At 41.6% G+C, this 23,038-nt stretch overlaps 1 protein-coding gene across 1 annotated transcript in view; it reads right to left on the bottom strand.

Annotated features, from left to right (window-relative positions):
* epha4b (eph receptor A4b) overlaps positions 1–23,038 on the bottom strand; it is a gene marked incomplete in the record, with an annotated part of 89,963 nt that overhangs the window by 20,373 nt on the left and 46,552 nt on the right. The window contains 4 exon segments of the mRNA XM_035671125.1: positions 10,976–11,084; positions 13,100–13,262; positions 14,936–15,048; positions 16,015–16,350. Coding sequence (XP_035527018.1) covers positions 10,976–11,084; positions 13,100–13,262; positions 14,936–15,048; positions 16,015–16,350 — 721 coding nt within the window.

Here is a 23,038-nt window from a genome sequence, read left to right as displayed (position 1 = left end):
GTTTTTGTCATATGTTTGTGTCAGCGCATTTTCTCTCCGCTTTGTTGCGCTTCAGCCTCAAACAGTGTTTAACAGCCCTAATCACCCATAACACTGTCTCCGAGATTTACTGCTCTTCTAAATTCAGCACAAACATTTTAGGGCAAAAAACATAAAACGTAGAAGCGGTTTCATATAACGAGGAACTAAGCATGACATAAATACTACATGGCCTCCTCTTCTCTCACTACTTCCCTCTCATCCCGTCCTCCTTGAGGGGTTGTACAGGTAAAGCAGCAACCAGTCAGTATGTCTGTCCATCATGAAGATGAATTGATTTGGGCTTAGCGCCAAGAGTGACTGGGAATCAGCAGCACAGACTGTACGTGATTTAAGGAAGCAGAGTGGTGGAGGACAGAGGAGAAGGGGAAATGGAAAAATAGCAAACAAAGATTTAATAAAGAGAAGGGAGAGGGGACGTCCGATAAAGACAAAACAGACAAAAATAATAAAAGAGAGAAATAGTGAGTAGAAAAGAATCATGACTAATAATGAGAGAAAGGTGGGGTCTTGTTAGGCTCAGTAAACCTCTTTGTTTAATCCCTGTGTTGATTTTACACAGCTGAACGCATGGTATAACTCCATCAATAGGCCATCTTGGGAATATACACAGACACACACATACACACATTAGAGTAGAGACTGGTTGCTGGTATTTGGGGATAAAGAGAAGGTGGCATAATGTTCTTATGAAAGGGGAATTGGGCCCCACCTGGTTATCAGCTGGGCTCAAGCCAGTCAAACACCAAAGAACTACCATTACCCCCTTGACACACACACACACACACACACACACACAGCGCTTTGGGGCATGTGTTTAAAACATATGGGGAATGGGGACATGGGTCACACCTCTGCTCCAACTGTGATAATCCCATGGGGATACACACACACACACACACACACACACACGTTCAGCAAAACACCAAAACCCACGTTCAACACACTTCCCCATTACTGCTCGATGTGTATCTGTGTTAGTGTGTGCGTCTCCAAGGGTGCATGGCTGCATATGTGAGTGTGTGTGTGTGTGTGTCTGATGGGAAATGAACACATTTCCATAGTAATTACAGAGCAACTCATTTCTCCTCTTCAGTTAGAAGTGTCATGAATCATTAGCGCTGCAGTCTTAAACATGGCACAAAATCTGACATGGCTGTGGCTTTTGTTTCCCCCCGACAGCTGTGTCTGTGTGTGTGTGTGTGTGTGTGTGGGTGTGTGTGTTTGAAATAAATATTTTATTTAATACCTTCAACTAAATGCAACTGACCTGTAATTCATCTATTAAGGGCTCTGGAACTGGACTCCAGGGGACAATGTGGAAGCCATTTTCTCAATGCCACGTGTATCTTTTTTTATACTTAAATATTTTATTGAGTTTTCAGGTTGGAAAGTCGAAACACGTGGCAGTAGTACAAAAGCAACCTCACAGAACTAATAGATGTCGTAAGCTTATCACACATTTATATGCATTATTCTCATTTGCAATTTTTAAACAATTAGGCTGCTTGATCAGCATTTTGTTTCATGTAGATGGTCCACTTTTCCCACTTTCTGCCAAAAGATATTTTATTTGACTCTAAAAAGGTAGAACCATTGTTCTTTCCTTTGAGGTTTACACCAACGTATTATTTTAGCCTTTTTCTGGCTAAAGCAATTTTTAATCACATATTTGCCACTTCTTTGTATAATCTCTTCGGTGTTTCCAAGATGCATTGCTTACTCAAAAATGTATATATTGTTTTATATATCCATATATATAAGATTCACTACAATATCCACTATATAGCTAAAGCATGATTAACATTTCAATGGTTATGCTTGGGCACTCAAAACTCTTTGTTTAGGTTAGAAAAGGGTTGGAGTTAAATAAATATTCAAAAAGTCAACTCTGACTTGCTGCTGACATTGACATGATCTTTTCTTTAACCTGAACCAAATGTTTTAGGTCGTGCCTACTGCTTGTGTGTGTTTGTGTGTGTGTGTGTGTGTGTGTGTGTGTGTGGTTTGGCATCCCGGTTTGGGAGCCAATAAAGCAGAGATGGAAACGGACATCAGGAAATGGGATACACCTGAGTAGCTTTGAGCCTCGGTTCAGTTCTGTGGCATTACAACTAACATCACTCCCTTTTTTTCAATCCAGGTCTCCACATGCTACGGTACATCACACAGTCTCATCCACACTGATGTTCCAGAAGTACATATTTAAATTCACAATGAGTCCTGTTCATGGTAACATACTATATAGTAGTTAGTTTGCCTTAACCTAACAACCTGTGGGTCGCTGTGCTTTGTAACCGTGCAGCAATGTTATACTTTCTGGATTGGGAAAAAAATCTTTTCAGTGCTTATAATCCTCATGTTCCCTCCAAATCATATTTGGCAAATTAGTAGCATATACATAAGCTTATTTGTATGAGATATGGTTGTGGAATTGGTGTAATGTTTTTATGATTGTATTTATTCATTATTTACCCAAAATGGCTTTACTATTGTGCAACTGCAGAAAACATGGTTATAGTCACCATGTAGGCTTGTTTTGTGGCTAGTAGTCTGGTATTGATTTGGATGCCACACTATGAGCATCCATAGACTCTTGAGCTGGAACAGACTTCATAATGAGATACAGTAGTCCGCCTGCATTGCCACTAGCTGCTTTTTAATGCTGCTGTACTGCAGTGTGAAGTTAGCACTATTTGTCACTGTGGGAGAAATCATTGTTCCATTTAGCTGCCATCCAATTGCACTATACTCCATTTCATACGATGAATAAACACACACAGACACACAGCTGTGTATTCACGCAGATTTTAAGTACACGCACCTTCACCAATCACGCAAAAACACACACTTTAATGAACTGCGATATCACTATCACACCCGGGCTCTCACCTTTCTCTCTGCCTCTCTCTGTTCCACTTCAGTGAGGACAACAGGCTATCCCTGTCCTCCAAAGCCACACACTCCACATTTGCATATCAATTTACTTTTTAATATAATACTCTGTCACTCGAGACCCATTTGTCATTCTGCTAGCAAGCTCCCACCTTCATAGAACTCCATCCATATATTATGGTCGCCATGGCCCCTCCCCCGTTTTCCTCTCTCTTCCACTCACTTGCTGCCCTTTATCTCTCTGGGGTGTTATATTCTTTCTTAATTCTTCTTTTAAGTGAAAACATCCCCTTATACTCTTTTTCTTAGTCGTGTTTCCATCCATTTATCCTCCCCCAACAGGCCCTGTCCTCAGCTCGCTTTTTCTTTGTGCTGGTTTTTGCTAGAAAGAGTGGACACTAAAAGCTGGAAAGAGAAAAAAAAAGAGAGAGAGAGAGGGGTGGAAAGGGAGATGGAAAAAGAGAGTGCTGACAGGCAAGAACGCACAATGGGGGTCCAAGCCTGCATACCAACTAACAAGCAATCAGATGGAGGGGAAGAGCGAGGGGAGAAGGGGAGGCAGCCATAGGAGTAGAAACTTGAAGGTTAACATAAGGGAAGTGGGCAGAAAGATGAGGGGTGGGGCAGCGATGTTGTGCTGCAACAACAAGAGCTCAAGATAAAGAGGAAGACAAAGAAGACCTGGTAGGAGAACAAAGAGTGCTTAATAGAGATGGAGAGAGTAAGAAAGGAAGCAACAAGGAGGAGAATGTAAAATCTTTGCAATAGGGACGCTACATGTGCAGGAGAGAAAAAACAAGGGGGGATAGAGAATATTGGCTGTATGGATGGAGAATTAAGAAGGATTCTGTAACAACAAAGTACAGCACAATCAGCACATAGCTCCCCCGTGAGGGACAGTAAGAGAAAGGATATGAGGGTTGATGGACAGATTAGGAGCAGATGATGTGCATGCAGGACGTGTCTTGAGAAAGAGTAGGAAAGAAAAAGAATGGACTAAACCAAGATGCTACCAGGCCAGTCAGTGGTAAACTAAATGTAGTTTGAATGTGAGGAAAGAGTTAAAATAAAGCTTAAATAAAGTTAAAATCTTCATGTCACATTAATTTTAACCACTTCTACTTGATCAAGGAAGCTGGATAGTATCCCAGCATGCAGAAACATTTCAGGCAGGTCGCCAGTCCATCACAAGGCTAACTTATGATAGATAAACACACTCAAATTGACTCAAACTCAACAGACAGTTTGGAGTATTCAGCCTTAGACTGGGAAGAAACCACAGAACATGGAGGTTAACTCACATGAGCATGGGGTAAAGGCTGAAAACTGTCAACTCTAACCATAAATGTGGTGAAAACAATTATAGTCAGACCTTCCAAAATAGTCTACATATCATCGTATTTGCACTTGAGTATGTGCACAATGTTACTGTATTGTTTGCATTACAACATTTTACATTTTTATATACTGGAAAAAATGAACAGCTCATTATTATTTTAATTATTTTAATTATTGCACAACAGCCTTTTTGAATAAAACCTCTGAATCCTGAGCATGGAGACCTAAAGATAGTGGTGGCAAGTTAAAATGCAGGTGGCCTGTGTTGTGTATGAAAACTCACTGTGAATCAGCCTGACTGTATAATCTTCTTAAAGGTTTACAACATGTGCGACAAAGCAGGCTGCCTCCTTTTTCTGATGTTGTCACTATTATGCCAAGTCTTCATTTATTGGTCTATTAGCCTCGAGCTCTATTGCTGCTTCCATTTCCCCCTCAGTCTAACTCCAGGCTATAAAGAGTGAGAGACAACATCTACTGCACTCAGCTGCACTGATTTGTACTTCCACTGATAATTAAAACTGGTACTCAGTGATTTTGCTGTCCTTTTAGTTTGCTGGGGCTGCTAAAGCCTGTCTGGAAATAAGATGACCCCTGTCAGATATAGACAGGGTCATCACATCACACAAATGCTATTGTATTTTCTGATATAATGTATTTTAAAGCCATGATAGCCTGCAGTTCAAAAACACTACAGTCCCTATCTGAATCAGAGAGGGAAAAAAATAAGGAAGAAGAAGGTATGGAGATGGGAGGGTGTAAAGCAGACTGAAAAATAAATAAAAAAGAAGATAAAACAGGAAAATAGAGTGAACAAATAGTGACAGAAAAGAAAAGAGAATGCGAAGAGGAGATCAAACGAGGGGAAACTTTGGTAGGACAGGATAAAAAGCCTGATTATGCACTGAAAGCAGAGAGAGAGAAGAGAGTGAAGAGAGTAAATATGAATTGTTGAATAACCTTGAAGCAAAGTTGGACAAAAGAGACGGACCAAACAAAGTTGTGTGTGGACGATGATGTGTTGGCAACAGAAGAGATAAGAGAGTGTGTCAAAGTGAATAACCTTGGACTAATGTGAACCTGAGACGTGAAGAGAGCTAATAAAGCGCATGTAGTTCTGAGCTACGTGGTATCGCCCAGTTTGTTTTATGTGACTGGCCACCTTTTATTGGATTAGAGGCCTGGCTGCTGGCTGGAAGACAGGAGTAGAAATTGATACACTGCGAGACAAGGAAGAGTCAGAGGGGATCATTCATACAGAAACATACGTTGTCTTCCCTTCCCTTCCTTTCCTTTCCTTTCCTTCACACTCATTTTCTTTCCTCTCCTCTCTTTCATTTCCTGTCTCTCCACATTATTTTCCCACTGCTAATCAGAATGACAAGAAAAATGAAATCAGTAAATCATTAGTCACCCCTCCGGCATGACACAATGAAATGACACATCTATCCTCCAACCTCTCCTACCCCACCTCACACACACACACACACACACAGCTGTGTGTATCTGCTCTCATCATTACTCATGATAATGGTGATTCCATTTAATATCAAGCTATTAAATAAAAAATAATTACTGGGAATGAAATCAATGGATTAAATTCACTCTCATTATTTCACAGCAAAATTAGGCCTCGTTCACCGAGCTGAAAAACAAAATGCAGTCACTGCTCGGGTGCTAATAAACTATGAGTATAATAAAAGATGATTGTGGATAATTAATTAAGAGTCAAAACAGCATGACAAAAAACAAAAAAAAACAAAGTCTTGACAAAAAGTCTGGGTGATGTAGTGAGTAACATACGAGTGGCCTTCCTCTCTCTCTCTCTCTCTCTCTCTCTCTCTCTTTACATCTTGGTCGTGTCTGGCACCGGCTCAGCATTCTCTGACCACAGTGTAAAAAGATTTACTCAGCTCGGGCTAATTATTAGGAAGATTAGCTGAAGAGTTATGACTAATAAATCTGTCTATGTTTCATTAACACGGTGTTTGGAAACATTTCATTTAGCTCATGCTCATTAAAGAGAGTGGTAATGAAAGGAGAGGAAAGGAAAAGGAAAGGAAAGGAAAGAAGTCGGGGAGAAGCGGCGAGGTCTGGAGCTCGGATGCCGTAATTGGTGTAATGTAGCAGAATATTTAACAACCTGGCTAAAAGGTCAAATGAGAGAGGATGGAAAGATAGAGAGCAAGGTAGCAGAGGAGCATGTCATCTGTATCATTAAGTGAAGTGTATCTTTATATTTGCCAACAGATCAGTGTGAAACTAATTCCCCTAATGATGTTACCACACCGACACAACTTGATTAGGTCATGATCGTAACATGTGCGCTTGTGTGTGTGTGTGTGTGGATCCAACAAATCTATTCGAATGCACGATAAACTTTAAAACCGCAACCAAAAAAAAAAAACGTTTTGAATTTGTCTGATGTTTATAGGACATTTGATCAATCCCACTGCAACATCTGCTCATTTGCATAAAGCTTGTGTGAAATAGTTTTGCACCTGCGGCAACTGGCTGCTATTATTGCACTGTTTGTAAGCTACTTTCTAGGCATTCTGCAGACAAAGCTGTATTCAGCTACACCCTACAGCTTAGCTGCATTAATTGAAAGCACCAGCATCCAAGCAACACATACAAATGTGTCTAATGACATTACACACACATCATCATCATCGTTGCATCTATGCACACACACCGGCCTGTTTTGTTTCAGATGGGTATACACAGAATCTCCTGGCTGCCAAATTATTATCAGTGCTATTATAAAGCAAACAGACCAACACCACCCACAGAGAAAGGAATGCATTGACTGATTTCTACCTCCAAACTCACCATAAGTGCCATTTGGCCAACATGGGTCTATTATTTGTGCCTTTGTTCCTTTTTTTTCTATTTCCTGTTTTTGTTATTTTGTTGTTCAAAACCAAGCATTGGATCTTAAAAAACCCTCACCAACTTTTCTTATTTCTAGTCTTTTGGGTTTTTAATTTCAATTTCTCACATCTCCTTTGAAATCCAAACAAGCAGGCACACACGCAAACATTTTTCAGCGGGTTTTACACTCAATTAGTGTTCTTCGGTTTCTCACATAGCCTCTTTCTCTCGCTCTACCCTCTTCTCTCTAAACAGCATGTTTTCATAAGCGTGTGCTCTCCCCACTTTTTTTCCATCCTTCCTCGCGTCTTTTGTGTCATTAAGTTTTTAAGAATAACCCTGGGCTGCACAACAGATGCTGGGGAGGTAATAGAGCTTGCGCGCACTAACACGCACATCAACAGGACATGCTATTGTGTTAAAAAGGTAGAGCTGTTACCGCTCTCAATTAGGGAGACTGAGAAGTCTTTCTGCTAGAATCAGGCACGTTATGACATCTTACTTTCCTTGTGTGGCTTTCTCTCTCTTGGCTCTGTTTTTCTCCGAACCTAGGCTCAGAGGAACCGCCTCTGGAAGCTTTTTTCTTCTTTTTTGTCGTGGATGAAAACTGAACCACCCTGCAAGATGGTGATCAATAGATTTCTGTTTGATCTTACCTCTGTGCAAGAAAAAAAAAAAAAGTCTGTTTGTACATAACTACATTTAGAATACATGTAACTACATTTAGAATACATATTTTGCACTAAGTATTCGATTGATCACTTATTATTATTTTAAGATTTCAGACATTTTCTTGAACAGATTGCGGTCCTTGACTCCCTGCTGAATAACACCAGCTCCAACAACAGATGTACTGCATAAAGGCAGACTTTGAGGCTCATAGCAGATGAGACGGCTTAAAAACAAAACAAAAAACAGGCATCATATAGATGGAACAACTTCATGCTGACTTCTCACCAAAACTCCCACATTAAAAACATGAACATAGAAAAACACATGGGAATCTGGCGTACAACCAAAGCCTGCAGCTATTCAGAAAAGAAGATGGTTGTAAGGCTGGAGAATCATTAGACTGCAGACAAAACCGAGGAACACACGCACATACACACACTGATGCTGGGGGGCAGAACCTGTAACGTGTTTAACAAGGAGAGAGAGAAAGTGAGGACCGACGGGGAGAACGCTTTTTGAGTGAAAGGCCATCTGCTGAATCCATGGCCATGCCAGTCGCTTGCTAGCTTCCCATTGCTTGCACCTGCCAGCCTGCCAAAGCACCCTCAGGAGGACAAAAGCACCAACTTCACACGCAAACACTCGCTTGCGCGCATATACTCGCAGAGCAATAATGGCACGCACACAGCAATAACTGGTGTGATTTGTCAGCGCCGTGCTGCGTCTGAGGAGCTTTCGACATTTTTTCATGTTTTCCCTCCTGCGGTAACAATAGCATAACAGCACTTTATTAAACGAGAACAGGACAGAACAGAATGGCCTGCAAATCAGCCCGTTTATGAGGCATAGCTGTTCAGTACCCTGCCAGCAAAGGCTGAAGGGAGTGTGTATGTGCCTGTGTGGGTATGTGTGTGAGTGAGAAAGACTGTATGGGCATAGTTATTTTATAGTTCAGTGATAAAAAAAAAACTTCAATCATGGCCAGGATTGTGGATTCAATAGGTGAACTAGGTGTACAACAAGAACAAAAAGCCTCTCTAGCACTTCTCTCCAGTCTAGTGATTATTGGGGAAATGATTTAAACACCTGGCATTTAGGGAGAAAAAGGGCCTTGCAAATGTCTGGTGGGAAATCATTTCAACCCCGGCTGACTCTCAGTGTCAATTTCAATCCAAATTTAATCATTGTCCACACTGAACGGGTCTCAGCAAATACATCAGATTCTCGATACATTATGGAGAGATTTCATCCAAATGTAAATTTCAAGAAACTTAACAGGAAATGAAAGGCGGAGAGCCGAAGAGGGGGCAAGATGAAGAGAAAAGCAGAAGCAGATAGAGTGCTGAACGGAGTGAGATGAGAGCAGGAGTAAAAGAGAAACTGACAGATAAGACGGAAGGTTTAAGAGATGAAAAAGAGGGACCTATGGACGACAAGAGAGAAGAGAGACCAATCCATATTTTTAGATTTTTCCCAAAAAAGTATGACACTCCTATTGCAATCGCCCACCCATCTCTCATACCCTTCCTCCTCCTCCTCCTCCTCCTCCTCCTCCTCTTCTCTCAAACACACTTGTAATCTATCTTTTCATCTCCTACTTCTTGTACCTTTCCCTTCTTCCCGTTGTTGCCGCTGGCTCTCCTCCTCCCTCCATCAATCACCTTTTCTCTCCATCTCTCTCAAGCCTCCTCCTCCTCTTTGTCTCTCTATCACACCATCTCAAAATGTAGCTCTCTAGTGGGGCAAACATATTTCAGATGTATTTCCTCCCCCCGCCTTGCTGCAGTCTGTCATTCCCACTGCCTATCTCCTGTAATACCATCTCATTTTATCCTCCACTTGTGTTTCTCCTTTAGCTCTCTTCTGTCCATCCCGACACACACACACCACACCGAGCCTCCTCCCCTCTCTCTCTCTCTCTCTCCACTCTCTCTCCCGTGCTCCCTTGTCTCTCTAGTAGTGTAGCTTTGAATCCTCACCTCATTCCCCATTACAAACAAGGTAAACACTTCTACCTAAGCGCACCTCCAACACACACACACCACACACACACAACACACCACACACACACACACTTTGACAGATGTACAGATGTTGTTTAATGGAAAGCAGTAATCAACCCTACTTCCTCCCAGGTGTCCCCACCTCTAAATGGAAGAAGGATAGATAGAGACAGAGTGAGAGAGAGAAAGGGAGAGAGGGCGAGAGAGACCTGAAATTGATGGCAGTGCATCGACCCCTCTGTAAAACCTAGTTAACACCTCCCTAGCCTGTGAAACCTGATTAGTTGAGTGTGTGTTTGTGTCATCGTGTGTTCATAGCAAGCTATGTTTAACAGGTTGTTTTGCTTCTTACAGTCACAACCTCATAATTCCCCTCTGATTAAATTTTTTTTTGATGTGCTCCCATTCAGTGTGCGTGTATGTGTGTGTGTGTAAGTGTACGCGTGTGTAAGTGTGTGTGGCATGCAGGACAGTCTCCACTGATTACGTTCCTCCTAGTCAATAGTGAATAGAGCACTCAGCCTGATAAGCAATCACCTGAATCAATACTAATGTTTTTAGTGAGTGTACGTTAGTGTGTGCATGTTTGAGTGTGTGTGTGTGTGTGTGTAGTTCTTAACATGTGGCTAATCTAGTCGGAGTTCATAGAGGATAAACATTTAGTTACAGGCACGGTAAATCAGAGATGCCTGTCATCCCTTTCTCTCCTCTCCTCTCCTTTCTTGCCGTTGTCCCTTTCTTCTTCACCCAAAGAGCCCTCTCCTAACTCTGATCCTTTCATCTTCTCGCCTCTCACCAATCGGCATTCTTTTATTTTCCTTTCTCTCTCTCATCTCTGTCTCCTCTTTGGCCTTCTTTGAGACAGAGCATTAACAGCAGCCTAACCTTCAAAGACGGTGATCATAGAGAGTCCATGCTCTCCACATACAGAACAACCGAGCCTTTAGTAAGGCTTTGGCAGCAGTATAAATGTCAAAGATGGAAGCCTTACTTTGGCACACCCACATGCAATCCCCCAGAAAGAGGCACAGAGATATGAAGTGTGACCAAGAGGCAGATTCTGCTCATTTTTGCATGGGTGTGTTAACCGTTGTGTGTGTACAGCTCACACTGATCATGTGTAGAGGACCTTAGTGTCTCTTCTTTTACCCTACCTTCCGCTGACAACGAAGCAAGTCACCAGGAAGATGAGGAGAACTATTCCCCCAGCGATGGACACAGCCAGAATGGTGGACTGGTTAGGGTCCCCGATAGCAAAAACATCTATATAAGAGACAAAGGGAACACAGTGGATTAATAAACAAAAGCATAAAGGAGCATGGAAAGAAGCTGGGGGGGGGGGGGGTGTTGTTCTGCGGGAGGGAAGCAAGGGGAGGAGGAGGAGCAAGGCTAGAAGTAAAAAAAGACAGCAAGGTGAGTGTGGCGGGTGGAAAGAGGGAAGAGAGAATGAAATATGATAGCAATAGAAAAGGAGATAAAAGGCAGAGGTTGAAAGAGAGGGAGAAAGGGAGCGCGGCAAACTAGTAAAAGAGAGCGAGGGAGGTGGATGGAATAGTAAGTAAGGTCCTTGATGAAAAGCGCTCTCCCTCTCTGCATCGCCTATGAGGGTATGAGAGTGGACGTGAAAGCTATTCCCATTCGGCCACGCTGTCCAAATGGATATGTTAACATTGCACATAACAAGGCTACCACCGAGAACGTTCTACAAAGATGCATCGATTTTTACGCCACACCAATCGAGCCATTACTCAAAACAAATACCCCATTTATCTGGCTTAGCTAAGCATGAGCGGACACGCATGTGTGTGTGTGTGTTGAATAGGCAAATTAATGCCCCTAGGCAGGCACAGATAAGCATTGATCTCCTATTACATTTACTGGTGCACAAATACACACCCTTTTTTAACAATCAATAGAATTGATCTGATTAGATAACCTCGATATGATTGCTACGGGGTCAGCTGAATCTGAACATGAACTTGCTGTATGAAGGCTCAGTAGCAGCTCTACATAGCAGTAATAGCCATCCTGTGTCCTGAGCTCTTCAAGCTGAAGGCACAGTTACAATCTTTTTTGTTGCAGGACAGGATTAGAAACCCAGCTTTGAATTACTTTTTATTGATTATTGAATGATTAGTAGGCTAATGTGTGCCTGTTGCATGCTACAAAGACAATCTATAGCGCAGTGCTATACATTAACTGATTTATCCCCCTCTGCCTGCCTGTCTGGGAATCAATGTTCACTTTGAAGAGCACATTATGGGACCTCTAAAGCAGAAAATCCTGGAGCACATAATGAAGCGATAATGAAAGTGGATGACAGCAAACAAAGGAGAAAAGGACAAGTGACAGGGAGCTTGAAAGTACCATGAGAGAGATACAGCATAGTACCCCCAGAGCTGTTTGTGAGGCCCCGCTGGCCTGGATCAAACCCAGCATAGATTTCTCTTTTGTGTGTCGACCTCTTCTTTCCCAAAGTCCCAAAGAATGGAATACATTTCTAAATGTAAGTGCTCAATCTTTTAAGCAAAAAAGAAAAACAAATCCTACTTTAAACAGACCACTGGTAGCGAGAATAAAGCCTAAAAATAGCAGTCATCCAGGTAGTAAGATGTCAGAATACCAGAATACCTGAGAATGCTCTGTGTTTTCCTTCTCTCTTTTGAAGTTATGCTTGTTATCAGGATCTTCTTCTACCCTTTATATTTTTCTTCAGTGGTTTGTGTGAATCAAAACTTCACAATCTAGGATTGCAAGTTAGCAGATTATTTTTCCGTCATTGTGAAATTGGGTTGTCTCCTTTTTGCCTGATATGTATTCTAGGGTACTTTCAAGTCACTGGTTCAGATACGTACTGTAGATGACAACCTGTGAGGTTGCTGAGGTTTTTCTGTCTGACAACAGAACTGAAGAACCCATTCTGATGAAAAGTGAGCTATTTAATAACCATCCGGTGGATCGATTTAAGGAGGGATGAATCAGACTCTTACTATACAGTGATATAATATGCCAGCACTCTTTGCTCTGTAGTTAATCTTTGTGCTTCTTGTTCACTTGCACCATTCACCTCTAATTTGGATTGCTTTTAACTGGCATGTCACTATTTTCAGTGCAGCCACTGCCTGCTATGCCAATGTTCAGCTGAAAACCGCAGGGAAATTTTAAAAAGAGGAAAATAAAGTGAAAAAATGGCAATCCAATTACACAGACTGAAAAGAAAAAATAATGGAAAACTCATTCATTACGAGTAAACAAATATTTATTATTCATCCTTTTACCTTCGTGGCTGGTTTCTAATTCAATCTCTCCACCGTAACTCCCATAGCCCCCGTCGGTTCGAGCCCTGACCCTGAACACATAGGTGGTCCCTGGTTTGAGCCCGTCCACTGTCATCATGTTGGAGCGAGTCTTCAAGACTGTGTAGTTCTGTTCCCGCTGATTCTGAAGTGGAGGAGAGAGAGGAGAGAAGATAATTTAACACTAGGTTCAGTGGATCATATTAAGTGTTAAAGTGATTGTGGGTAAAAAAAAAAAAGAGATTATAGATATACTCTAAAGGGTTATACAAAGAGCAATGGACTATGGTGTAGAGAGAGACAGAAAAAAAAACAGAAAAGTCTGAAAATAATAGAAACCTAAAATTGTTCAATTTAAATGTCTCCAGGGGCAACATACACCTCACTAAGTTTTCATTTGTTCATCACTGGACCATTTGGTCGCATTTATACATGAGCATCTGTCAAGTCCCAGATCTTATCCTCTTTACACTTGGGGGCAATATGTGGTTTCTCAAGTCCTGCTTCGCTTCGTTCCTCGACTACCTTGTAGTTGTGTGTGTGTGTGTGTGTGTATGCACTCACAAATATGTGTGTAGGAGGATGAATAAAGAATAAGTGTGTCTGTCAGTAAGCTGATTCCCTGCAGAGAGGCTGATACTACCTAATGGAAGACACTCTACAACACGGATTAACACTATTTTACTGCTAATGCCTGCCAACACACACACACACACACCCACACACACACACACACACACACACACACACAGGCTTAATTTCATCACCTTGGCCATGTTTTACGAGGTTTGTTCGACAGATGTGTGGTTAATTGGCTTGGTGTGAGCAGTAGGGGAGACGTGAGGGATATGGCAATGGAGATAGACTGATCAGAAGAAAGAGAAAGAGAGAGAGATGCTTGTGATGAACAAGTCATCACAGACGTGCCCTAAGGTTAAACCCATGTCCTACAAGCCTAGCCAACATGTAGATGAAGAGAACAAAAGAGAGGAAAGAAACATGTTGCCCTCCAGAAATTAGGCATTGGGCTTGAAGTAATTGTTTAAACGTTTATGAAATATGTTTATTTGTTTTCTTGCTGAAAGCCAAATGAGAAGATTGACCCCACTCTTATATTTGCATCCTGAATAGGAAGCTATAGCCAGCTGCCAGTTAGCTTAGCTTAGCACAGAGACTGAACACAGGGGGAAACAGCTTGCATGGCTATGTCCAAAGGTAACAAAATGTGCTTACCACAACCTCTATAGTTCACTAACTAACATTATATATATCCTTTGTTAATCTATGCAGAAACCAAAGTGCAAACACAACAATTTGTCATTTTACAAGGGGTTATGTGCTGGACTATTTCTTGGCTGGGACCAGTAACTACTTTCCTGGAGTCCCCGCTGGTTGCCTGGAAACTGGTTACAGTCAAGAAATAATCTGGAAATAACCCCTCATAAAACAGCAGATTGATGTTTTTACACACTGGATATAATGTGTTAATTTGTGAGCTTCAGAGATGCAGGTAGGTTTTTATCTTTGGACACTGCCAGGCTAGGTGTTTTCCCCTTATTCCCAGTCTTTGTGCTAAGGTAAGCTAATCAGCTTCATATTCAGACATGAGAGTGATATCCAATTTCTCATCTAACTCTTGGCAACAAAGTCAAACATTTTAAACTATTCCTTAAAAGTCGTTTCACACCTCCAGTTTGTAATACAGGCTTTCTGTTGAAAATATGACATAACAACTGAACTGATCTTCCCGTGAAAAACTGGTGGAGTGTCGCTTTAAAAATGAGTTTGTGTGTGTGTGTGTGTGTGCGTCTCTCTCACCTTCTCATAGTAGATGACCTCATACTCCACTATCGCGCCGTTGGGTCTCTCTGGACCCTGCCAGGCCAAAGTCACACTGTCCTTGCTCCGCCTCTCCTTCAACACCACGCTCACTGCAGCAAACAAAGAACAAGAGGAGAAAGCGTGTGGAACAAAGAGAGAGTAATGTTCAATGACATGTTTAAAAAAAAAAAAGAATGAAAAGAGGCAGATAGAATGGTCTGTGGGGGCGAGGAGAGAAATATCAGATGGATACCTACTGTGCTATAATGAGAAGACCCACATTTGAAGTGTGTGTCATGTAATTTTGCTAATGAGAGAGCTTACAAGGTGTTTTATACATGTGTGATCACAGCATTCTGCGCTGTGTGTACTGTATGTGTGACGTGTGTGTGTGTGTGTGTGTGTGTGTGTGTCGTGTGTGATCTGCTTGTGTTATTAATGTGCAAACCCAAAACTGCAACTTCCTACTTCCCACACTGGGGCACATGCTCAAGTGAGTTGAAAGTGTGTGTCTGTATAAATGTGTGTGTGTGTGTGTTTGTGACATACTGTAGTTGAGAGTAGCACATGTGACATGTGGGGATCTTAATGAGGTTAACGACCTCCTACACACCTTTCACCTTCCTCCTCCTGTCATTACACACACAACCATAGTACGAGGCCTATTAGTCATCACCACCTTGTCACACACGCTTCTTTTACAGAAATTTCCCACAGTCCCACGCAGTGAAAGATTCACACGTGATTATATATGTGGGGGCAGAGGTGAGGAGGTGTCATTTTGTGGTATCAGAGTGATGCAGCATGGCAGTAATTCTACAGTTGCCGTGCCAGAGTCTGATAGTATTTCAGAGAGCACTGTAATCAGGAGGCCATTTTGAAAAATACCTAATTGGCTATCCTACAAATTCCTAGTTCAGGCTGATGAATATATTCTTCCCCAGAGGATTTTGTTTTCTTATCATCCTTTAAAAGTGGATTCCTGCAGAATCCTCTTCTTCTCAAGTTTTTACTGCAGTTTAAATCCTAAATACTGTTAAAGACCCTTCTGTGTCTATAAATACTGCTGCTCTCACCTGTCTGTGATGTAGTGACATTGATGACTACTGTTCCTCTGGGTGTGGGACTTAAGTCTGACACGCCATTCTGGCTCTCAACAGTGAAGCTGTAGTTGGAATCTGGCTGCAGGTCGGTGACCAGCACGGTAGCTGACGATAGACCAAACTGTCTGGGAACAAAATGGACGCTGCCACCGCATGGCATGCACTTCCTGCCATCACCAGAACACTTCCTGCAGTGGAGGCTGTAGGTGATGTCTCCCCGGCCTCCCGTGTCTCTGGGTGGCGACCACTCTAAGGTGACGCAGGTCTCGTTCACCGTGGAGATGGGGTTCTCTGGAGCAGATGGAGGACCTGAGGGAAGATAGAGGCATAGATTTATTTTTGTGAACAAAAAGAGTCTTACCCAACCTACTGGGGAATGACTGGAAGTGAATGTGAGGAGTTTAAAGGTACCCTGTGGAGTGTTTATAGACAAACAAAGTATAGTATAGTTGCCTTTTCTCACCAAAGGCACTATGTGCATCTAGCTAACTTCAGCCAATCAGATCAACGAACCAGTAAGCGTGTCGGGAGAAAAGCAAATGAAGAAATACAGTTCTGATATACACCGATCAGCCATAACATGATGACCACTGACAGACTTTGATGTGTAAAATTGGAGCTACCCTTTAATGTATTTCCTTCCTTAAAAATAAATTGTAGTACTGTCTTTTAGATGAATTTGAAACCTACATTGTTACATCGATATACCTCCTGGCAGTCTTTCTAACCTTTGTTGGTACAATGCTAAATCTTAACACCACCGGATGTTGATCACTGGAATAGTGGTCTATCTGCAGAACTATGCACAAAACGGAGGACTAATTACCCACAGGGTGTCTTTAATGATGTAAAACAAAACAAATATTCATTTGAAAATTAACAATTCTATATATGGCCCATTGTTGAGCTACTATACCACCCCTTATCAGTGCCAGCTCATTATATACTGACTGATATATTTTTTTTCCCCAAATGTACATTCTCTTAACATGCATTGTCTTCATGTTCATTACCAAACTTATTGCAGTTTCTATTAAGAACAGAATTCACATTGATTAAATTAAAAATGGATGAACTGAGGGTGGACACTCGATTAATGAACAGCTATGGAATGGACAGTGATTAAAAGAGCTTGGCTAATTGTAAATGTGACGGTATAAGAATATGTTGCACTTCCAAAGTTTAAATCCATCTTTAAAGAGAATTCACCATGATGTTAAATAGCTGACACTCGACTGCAGGGAGGTTTTTTACCATGTGAAGTTAACTGATACTCTTTGGGGCTGCCCTGCACACAATAAATAGTGAGTGGACAATGATCTATAGAAAGTGCCTGGAGTAATTTTCTCATGAGTCAGGTACATTTTATGATTCAGATCAGTTAATATTACTCTGAACTTCAGCTGAATTATTACTGTAGAGTCCACACAGTATGTCAGTAATCTTTCTCAAGGAAGCAGAGGCATGGCAACACAAACGCTCTTTATTATACTTTTAGATGAAGGGAGTTCATGTTGATACATACATTCAAATGTCTAGAGTTAGTTTATGTGAATTGCATCTGGCTTACTGCTAATGCTGGAAAAACTGAGCTTATTTTAAACCCTGCAGACCCAACCCCCGTTACTTACACTTTGTGGTCAACCTGTGGAAATTGTCAACTGTTTTACGTATCTAGTAACACACATGGATGACAAATTGAGCTTCACTAACAATGTTGATTGTACAGTGAGAGACCGTTTTTTATTATGAAATTGAAGGGGCTGGTGTCATAACATTTGGAAAAAAGTGCATGTCAGCCTGAGAGAGAGTATTCATGTTTTTAATATCTCTGTCTGGTATGGACATTTAACACTAACAAACAAAAACATGCTGGCCAGGATTGTCAAAACAGCAGGAAAGATAGTAGGCCGCCAACAAAAGGCATTAGATGACCTTTACAGCACACCTCTACATAGGAAAGCTTTCTCCATCATTTGTGACTCTAAACACCCCCTCTGTACTGAGTTGCTCCCCTTGGGGCGACACTGCAGAGTACCCCTGGCGAACATAACATTTTTACCAAGTGCAACAAACTTCATGAGCAATCTGCATTAATCTGCACTCTTGTGCGCAGAAGGTATGCCATACACTGTCTGGATATTTAATTAATTGTTTTGGTGTGATGAGATTGGCCGTTACTGTATTGTGATGCGTTTGTTTTTTTTTAAATCTGGTGAGACCAATGGTAATTTTTAATAATTCTGCCTTGTCTCTTTTATGCAGATACTTGATTCTCAGCCTCTTAGTGAATTCATATATGTATTATTTCATTGTGCGTGTTCACAATGAAAGATTATGGACAAAATTAAATTTGACACTCCCTGTTGACTATCGTGTGTGTGTGTGTGTGTAAATGGATCAAAGAGGTATCAAAAAGCAGAGACAAGCCAGGCATAACAGAGCAAACAGCAGCTTAAGGGCATGCAAATTCATATTTTCTGTAACAAATTTGGGAATTATAACACATTTGTGTTTAAATTCAATGAAATCCTGTTCAGGGCCACAAAAACGCTTGTGACACCTCTTGCTTTACCACTGGCTCTGGTTTTATCAGATTTTTAATGTTGCTTTTTAAAGTAAGGTGCGAGAACGCGTAACTCCGGAGCAGTTTTTGCTTGGCAGGTTTAAACAAGATAAGCCGTCAGTCTTTTTCCAGCCCATGTCGTTAGGCAGTTCAAGCCAGCGCATGTTCACAGGTATAACTTTAATCTCGATGAAGGCTCATTTTGATGTTATTTTGTATCATCGTGCATACTCTTTCATCAAGATAGAGTTAGAATTCAAGAGAGCGTTTTTGTTTTGGGTGTTTGCCGAGTCTCTTTTCTGCTTTTTCCTTGAGAAGCGATTACTTGCAGCATTCAGGCTGTGTGGAGCTTCTATCACTACGTAGCACTATTCAGCTGATAGTTCAGAGTAATATTAACTGTATCCTGAATCTACTATGGAATAGGTCTGACTCATTAGAAAAGTGTATCTTCCTAGGCGATGCTTTCTATACGTAATTCGATTGTTCTCACTCATATTTAGTGTGGTTTTGTGGTGTCAGGTCTATGCGCCCCTAGATACGAGATTCTCAGTGTTTGAAATATCACACTGTAAGATAATACCTCCTCAATTGTCAGTCTATGCTGTGTTCAGCTTATTTTTATGTTACATCATATGTGATACTTCTCTTTAAAGGTATGATTGTAAATAGCCTTTGGATAATGTCAACATACTGCTTTCTATTATTGCGTCACATTTGACGAAGTGTCCCTGTGGTGTGTTGGGTTTGGGTTGGGCGTGCGGGGTGCTGGTGCTGGTTGGCGTTGCGCATCTGTGGTCCGGTGGGGTTTGTACGGTTTGGGGGCGGGTGGGGACGTGCTGGGTGTGGCTGCGGTGGAGGGTAACCGGGTGCGGTGGCGGGTTGAGGCGTCGCCAGTTTGTGATCCAAGCTTCTTGAGTCACGCTTGGGCGCTATCTCTTCGCAGTAAGCTTGTGATCTATTTAATCGGGAGGTCGTCCATCTCTCATGTTTCATTCCCATTTTCATTAAGTTTAATCAAGCTTGAAATCTTTCTAAATAGAAACACACTGTTATTATGAGCTTTTTTAATTCGATAGCACTTGGATAACAATGTCTATGTTTGACAGTAGAATTTTACTGCATCTGTGGAGCAAGGAATATATTATCTAGCGTCAGTAATGATATCGGGATGCTTTGTGAGTGAGTGCTGTGGCACGTTGATAAGGCGCGTAGTTAGGGCTTGGGCATTACAATTGCCTGTCATAGTCATAACTAATCTTATTGTTGTTGGTGGGTTGTGAGGAAGAGTGGTGATTTAAGTATGATTGAGATATGGTGTTTTGTGTTCCACGTTATTAGGCCGGTAGGGCAGTTGTGTTTCCCCCCTCATGTGCCAGCTTCATTATGATTGTATGTTACGATAACTTCGCTAGGTTATTATTGCTGATTGTTTTTTGATGATTTCTGTTTGACAGATATTATTATTTTGTTTTTCACCCAATATGTGTATCATGCAGTGCCTGTTTCACTACATTTGCATATGTGGTTTTCTTGCTACTTGTTCTGCTCGGGATTTTTTTGTCGTGATCTATTGCTTACCTGTTTTAGAGGAAGGCGCTATTTTCGTTTGTTATTGGCGTTAATTGCAGTTTTGCTACTTAAGAACGCTATTATGTCACTATTGATTAGACGAGTTAGAAAATTCATTGTATGCAACTTGATTTTGTTGTATTTCACTCGATTTGTGCAGCGAAAAATTTTGCGATTACAGCTATTCGGGCAATGCAGTTAGACTTAGAAAGGCTTTGGTTGCAGATTGGATTTATTAGAGTTGGTTTTAACGGTAATGTTGATTTGCTTGTGGGTGCATTTTTTATGTTGTCATTTTTTTGGTGTTGTGTGTTTGTTTTTGGTTCGGTGGGGTTGGGGTTTTTTTTTGCTGCTTTCTTTGGGTGTTGTTGCGGTAAAGGTGTGTGAATCGTTGTTGTCTTTGTTGGAGAGGTAGGTGCACTTTTTGGTTCTTGTCTGTCTCTTTTTTCAGTGATCTTTCGCAAGTTTATAATCCGATTTTCTATATGATGATAGTTTTTTCTATCTTTCAATGACTGTGTTTTGGTGTGGTTTTCTGAGTGGATCAGAATTCTTGATCTGTGGTACAATGTCGATATTTCTGCTGAGGGGAGTGTGTTTTGATGTACCATGCTGGATGTATGGTTTTAACTGAAGACTCTTTGGGCTGCTCCTGCGCATCATCATTAATTAGTGAAGTGCCACTAAGAGGGTGATTCTAGGAACGACAGTGTCCTGAGTAATTGTCTCATTGATGTCAGCTGTACTATATTTTTATTGATTTGTTCAGGATTTCTATTTGATACTTTCTTGGCTTGAACCTCAGCTAATTCTTTTGATTTTACTTGTAGATGTCCATCACAGTAGCACGCGTGTGGGTCAATAGGCGCTGTGCGCAATGGTGTTGAAGTCAGAAGGCAGTGGTGGCGATAGCTACAAACGCCTCTTATTAATTCTGTGTTATTCGCTAATCTGATCATGGTTTTTTATGAACGGGTAGTTTCATTGTTGATTGGAGGATCATACGATTCAAATGTCGAAGTTGGTTAGTTGTTTATTGTTGGTGTTTGTATTGTGGTCTTAGATGTCGGTGCGGTTACTGGTCTAATTTTGCTGGGATAAGTTATAGCTACGATAATTTTTAATATTGTGGGCGTGTGGTTGGTCATCCTTTTTTAGTGTTGGGGGTTTTGGCGTTGGCAGGGCTTCGTGTATTTGTTTTGCGCTGCTAGACCGTCACTGTTTGCGTCGGTAGCTGGTTCCTTTCTCGTTCTGTGTTTGCTTGGTTGGGTTATTGTGTTTGTGTCCTTCTTGGTGGTGGCGTTGTTTCCGTCTGTTATTCTGTTCTTTTCCTGTGTTTTGCATGTTATATCATTCGGTTTTAGCAGAGTCCTTCTCACGTTTGTTGTGGTGGGGGGCGTCTGTGTTGTCAACCGGTAGTTGGAATGTTGGGGAGATGGTTGGTCTAGAGCTGTATATCTTGATCTACTGTAAAGAAGAAGTGAGAGGTGGGCTGGCGCCTGTCGGTGTTGTGTTTGATGTTCCAAAAAAAAAAAACTAAAAATATAGCATAGGTTGGATGAGATGTTATTATAATTGAGCTGCTCCACAACAATGGTATGTGTGGTGGATTGTCACACGTCGAGAGACGTCTTTTTATTATGAAGATTGAAGGGGCTGGTGTCATACACATTTGGAAAAAGGCACTGCTCAGCCTGAGAGAGCAGTAATCATGTATTTACTAATTATCTCTGTCTCGTATGGACATTTAACCTAACGATAACAAAAAAACACGCTGCTGGCCAGGATTGTACAATAACAGCAGCGAAGGGATAGTAGGCCGCCAAACAAAAGGCATATAGGATGACCTCTTACAGCCACACCTCTAACATAGGAGAGCTTTCCCAGCAGCGATCATTTGTGACTCCTAAACACCCATGACGCCTCTGTACTGAGTTTGCCCCTTGCGGCGTGCGACACTGCAGAGTACCCCCTGGCAGGCGAACAGTACCAACGATTGTGTTACAAGTGCTAACAGAACCTCTCATGACAATCTCGCAATGCAGTTAATCTGAACGTCGTTGGTGCCGCAGCAAGGATCAATCCATACCAGCTGTCCTGGACTATTAATTAATTGTTTTGGTGTGATTGAGAATTGGCCTACTGTAATGGGTCACCCGTGATGCGCTTTGTTTTTTTTTGTGAAATCTGGTGGTGAGGGGACCAAGTGGAAGTTTTAATATATTTGGCCTTGTCCCTTTTTTATGCAGAAAGCCCTTGGAGGTTCTCGGGCCTCCTTAGTGAATTCGCCATATTGTACTTATTGCATTGTGCGTCCGTTCACAATGAAACATTATGGACCCAAGCATTAAATTTCGACACTCCTGCTTGGACTACGTCGTGTGTGTGTTTGATTGTGGGTTCGTGTGTCTCGTGGTGTGTGTCAGGTGTGTTGTAAATGGATCAATGACAGAACTCTAAGAAAGCAAGAGCAGGCACCACGCCGAGGGCACGTACCAACCAGAAGCAACAGGCAGCCTTAAAAGGGCAATGCAATCATCATTGCCCCATCTTTCTGTACCACGCGCCGAGGGAGACCAGAATTTGGGGATAGACATTATAGCACATCTTGTGTCTTAAAAGTTCCAAGCTGACCAATCCTGTTCAGCAGGCCCACAAAGATGAACTTCTGTGACATCTCTTGCTTACCACGTGAGAGCGGCCTGGTTCTGGTATCAGATTTTTGGCAATGTGTGCTTCCGTTTTGAAACGCGGCTTACCTGCTTTCAAGACTGACGATATCTATTCAACTACTGTGGGAGACAAGCTGAAATCTTGACGGCGAATCTGAATTTGGAGTAACAGATACATTAGTTTACC

This window comes from Morone saxatilis, unplaced genomic scaffold (assembly GCF_004916995.1).
Source record: "Morone saxatilis isolate NCDOM2014 unplaced genomic scaffold, NCSU_SB_2.0 Contig23, whole genome shotgun sequence".
In the NCBI taxonomy this organism is placed as follows: Eukaryota; Metazoa; Chordata; class Actinopteri; family Moronidae; genus Morone; species Morone saxatilis.
The sequence above is the reverse complement of the archived record's forward strand: the minus strand, read 5'-3'. Positions and strand labels throughout refer to the sequence as shown.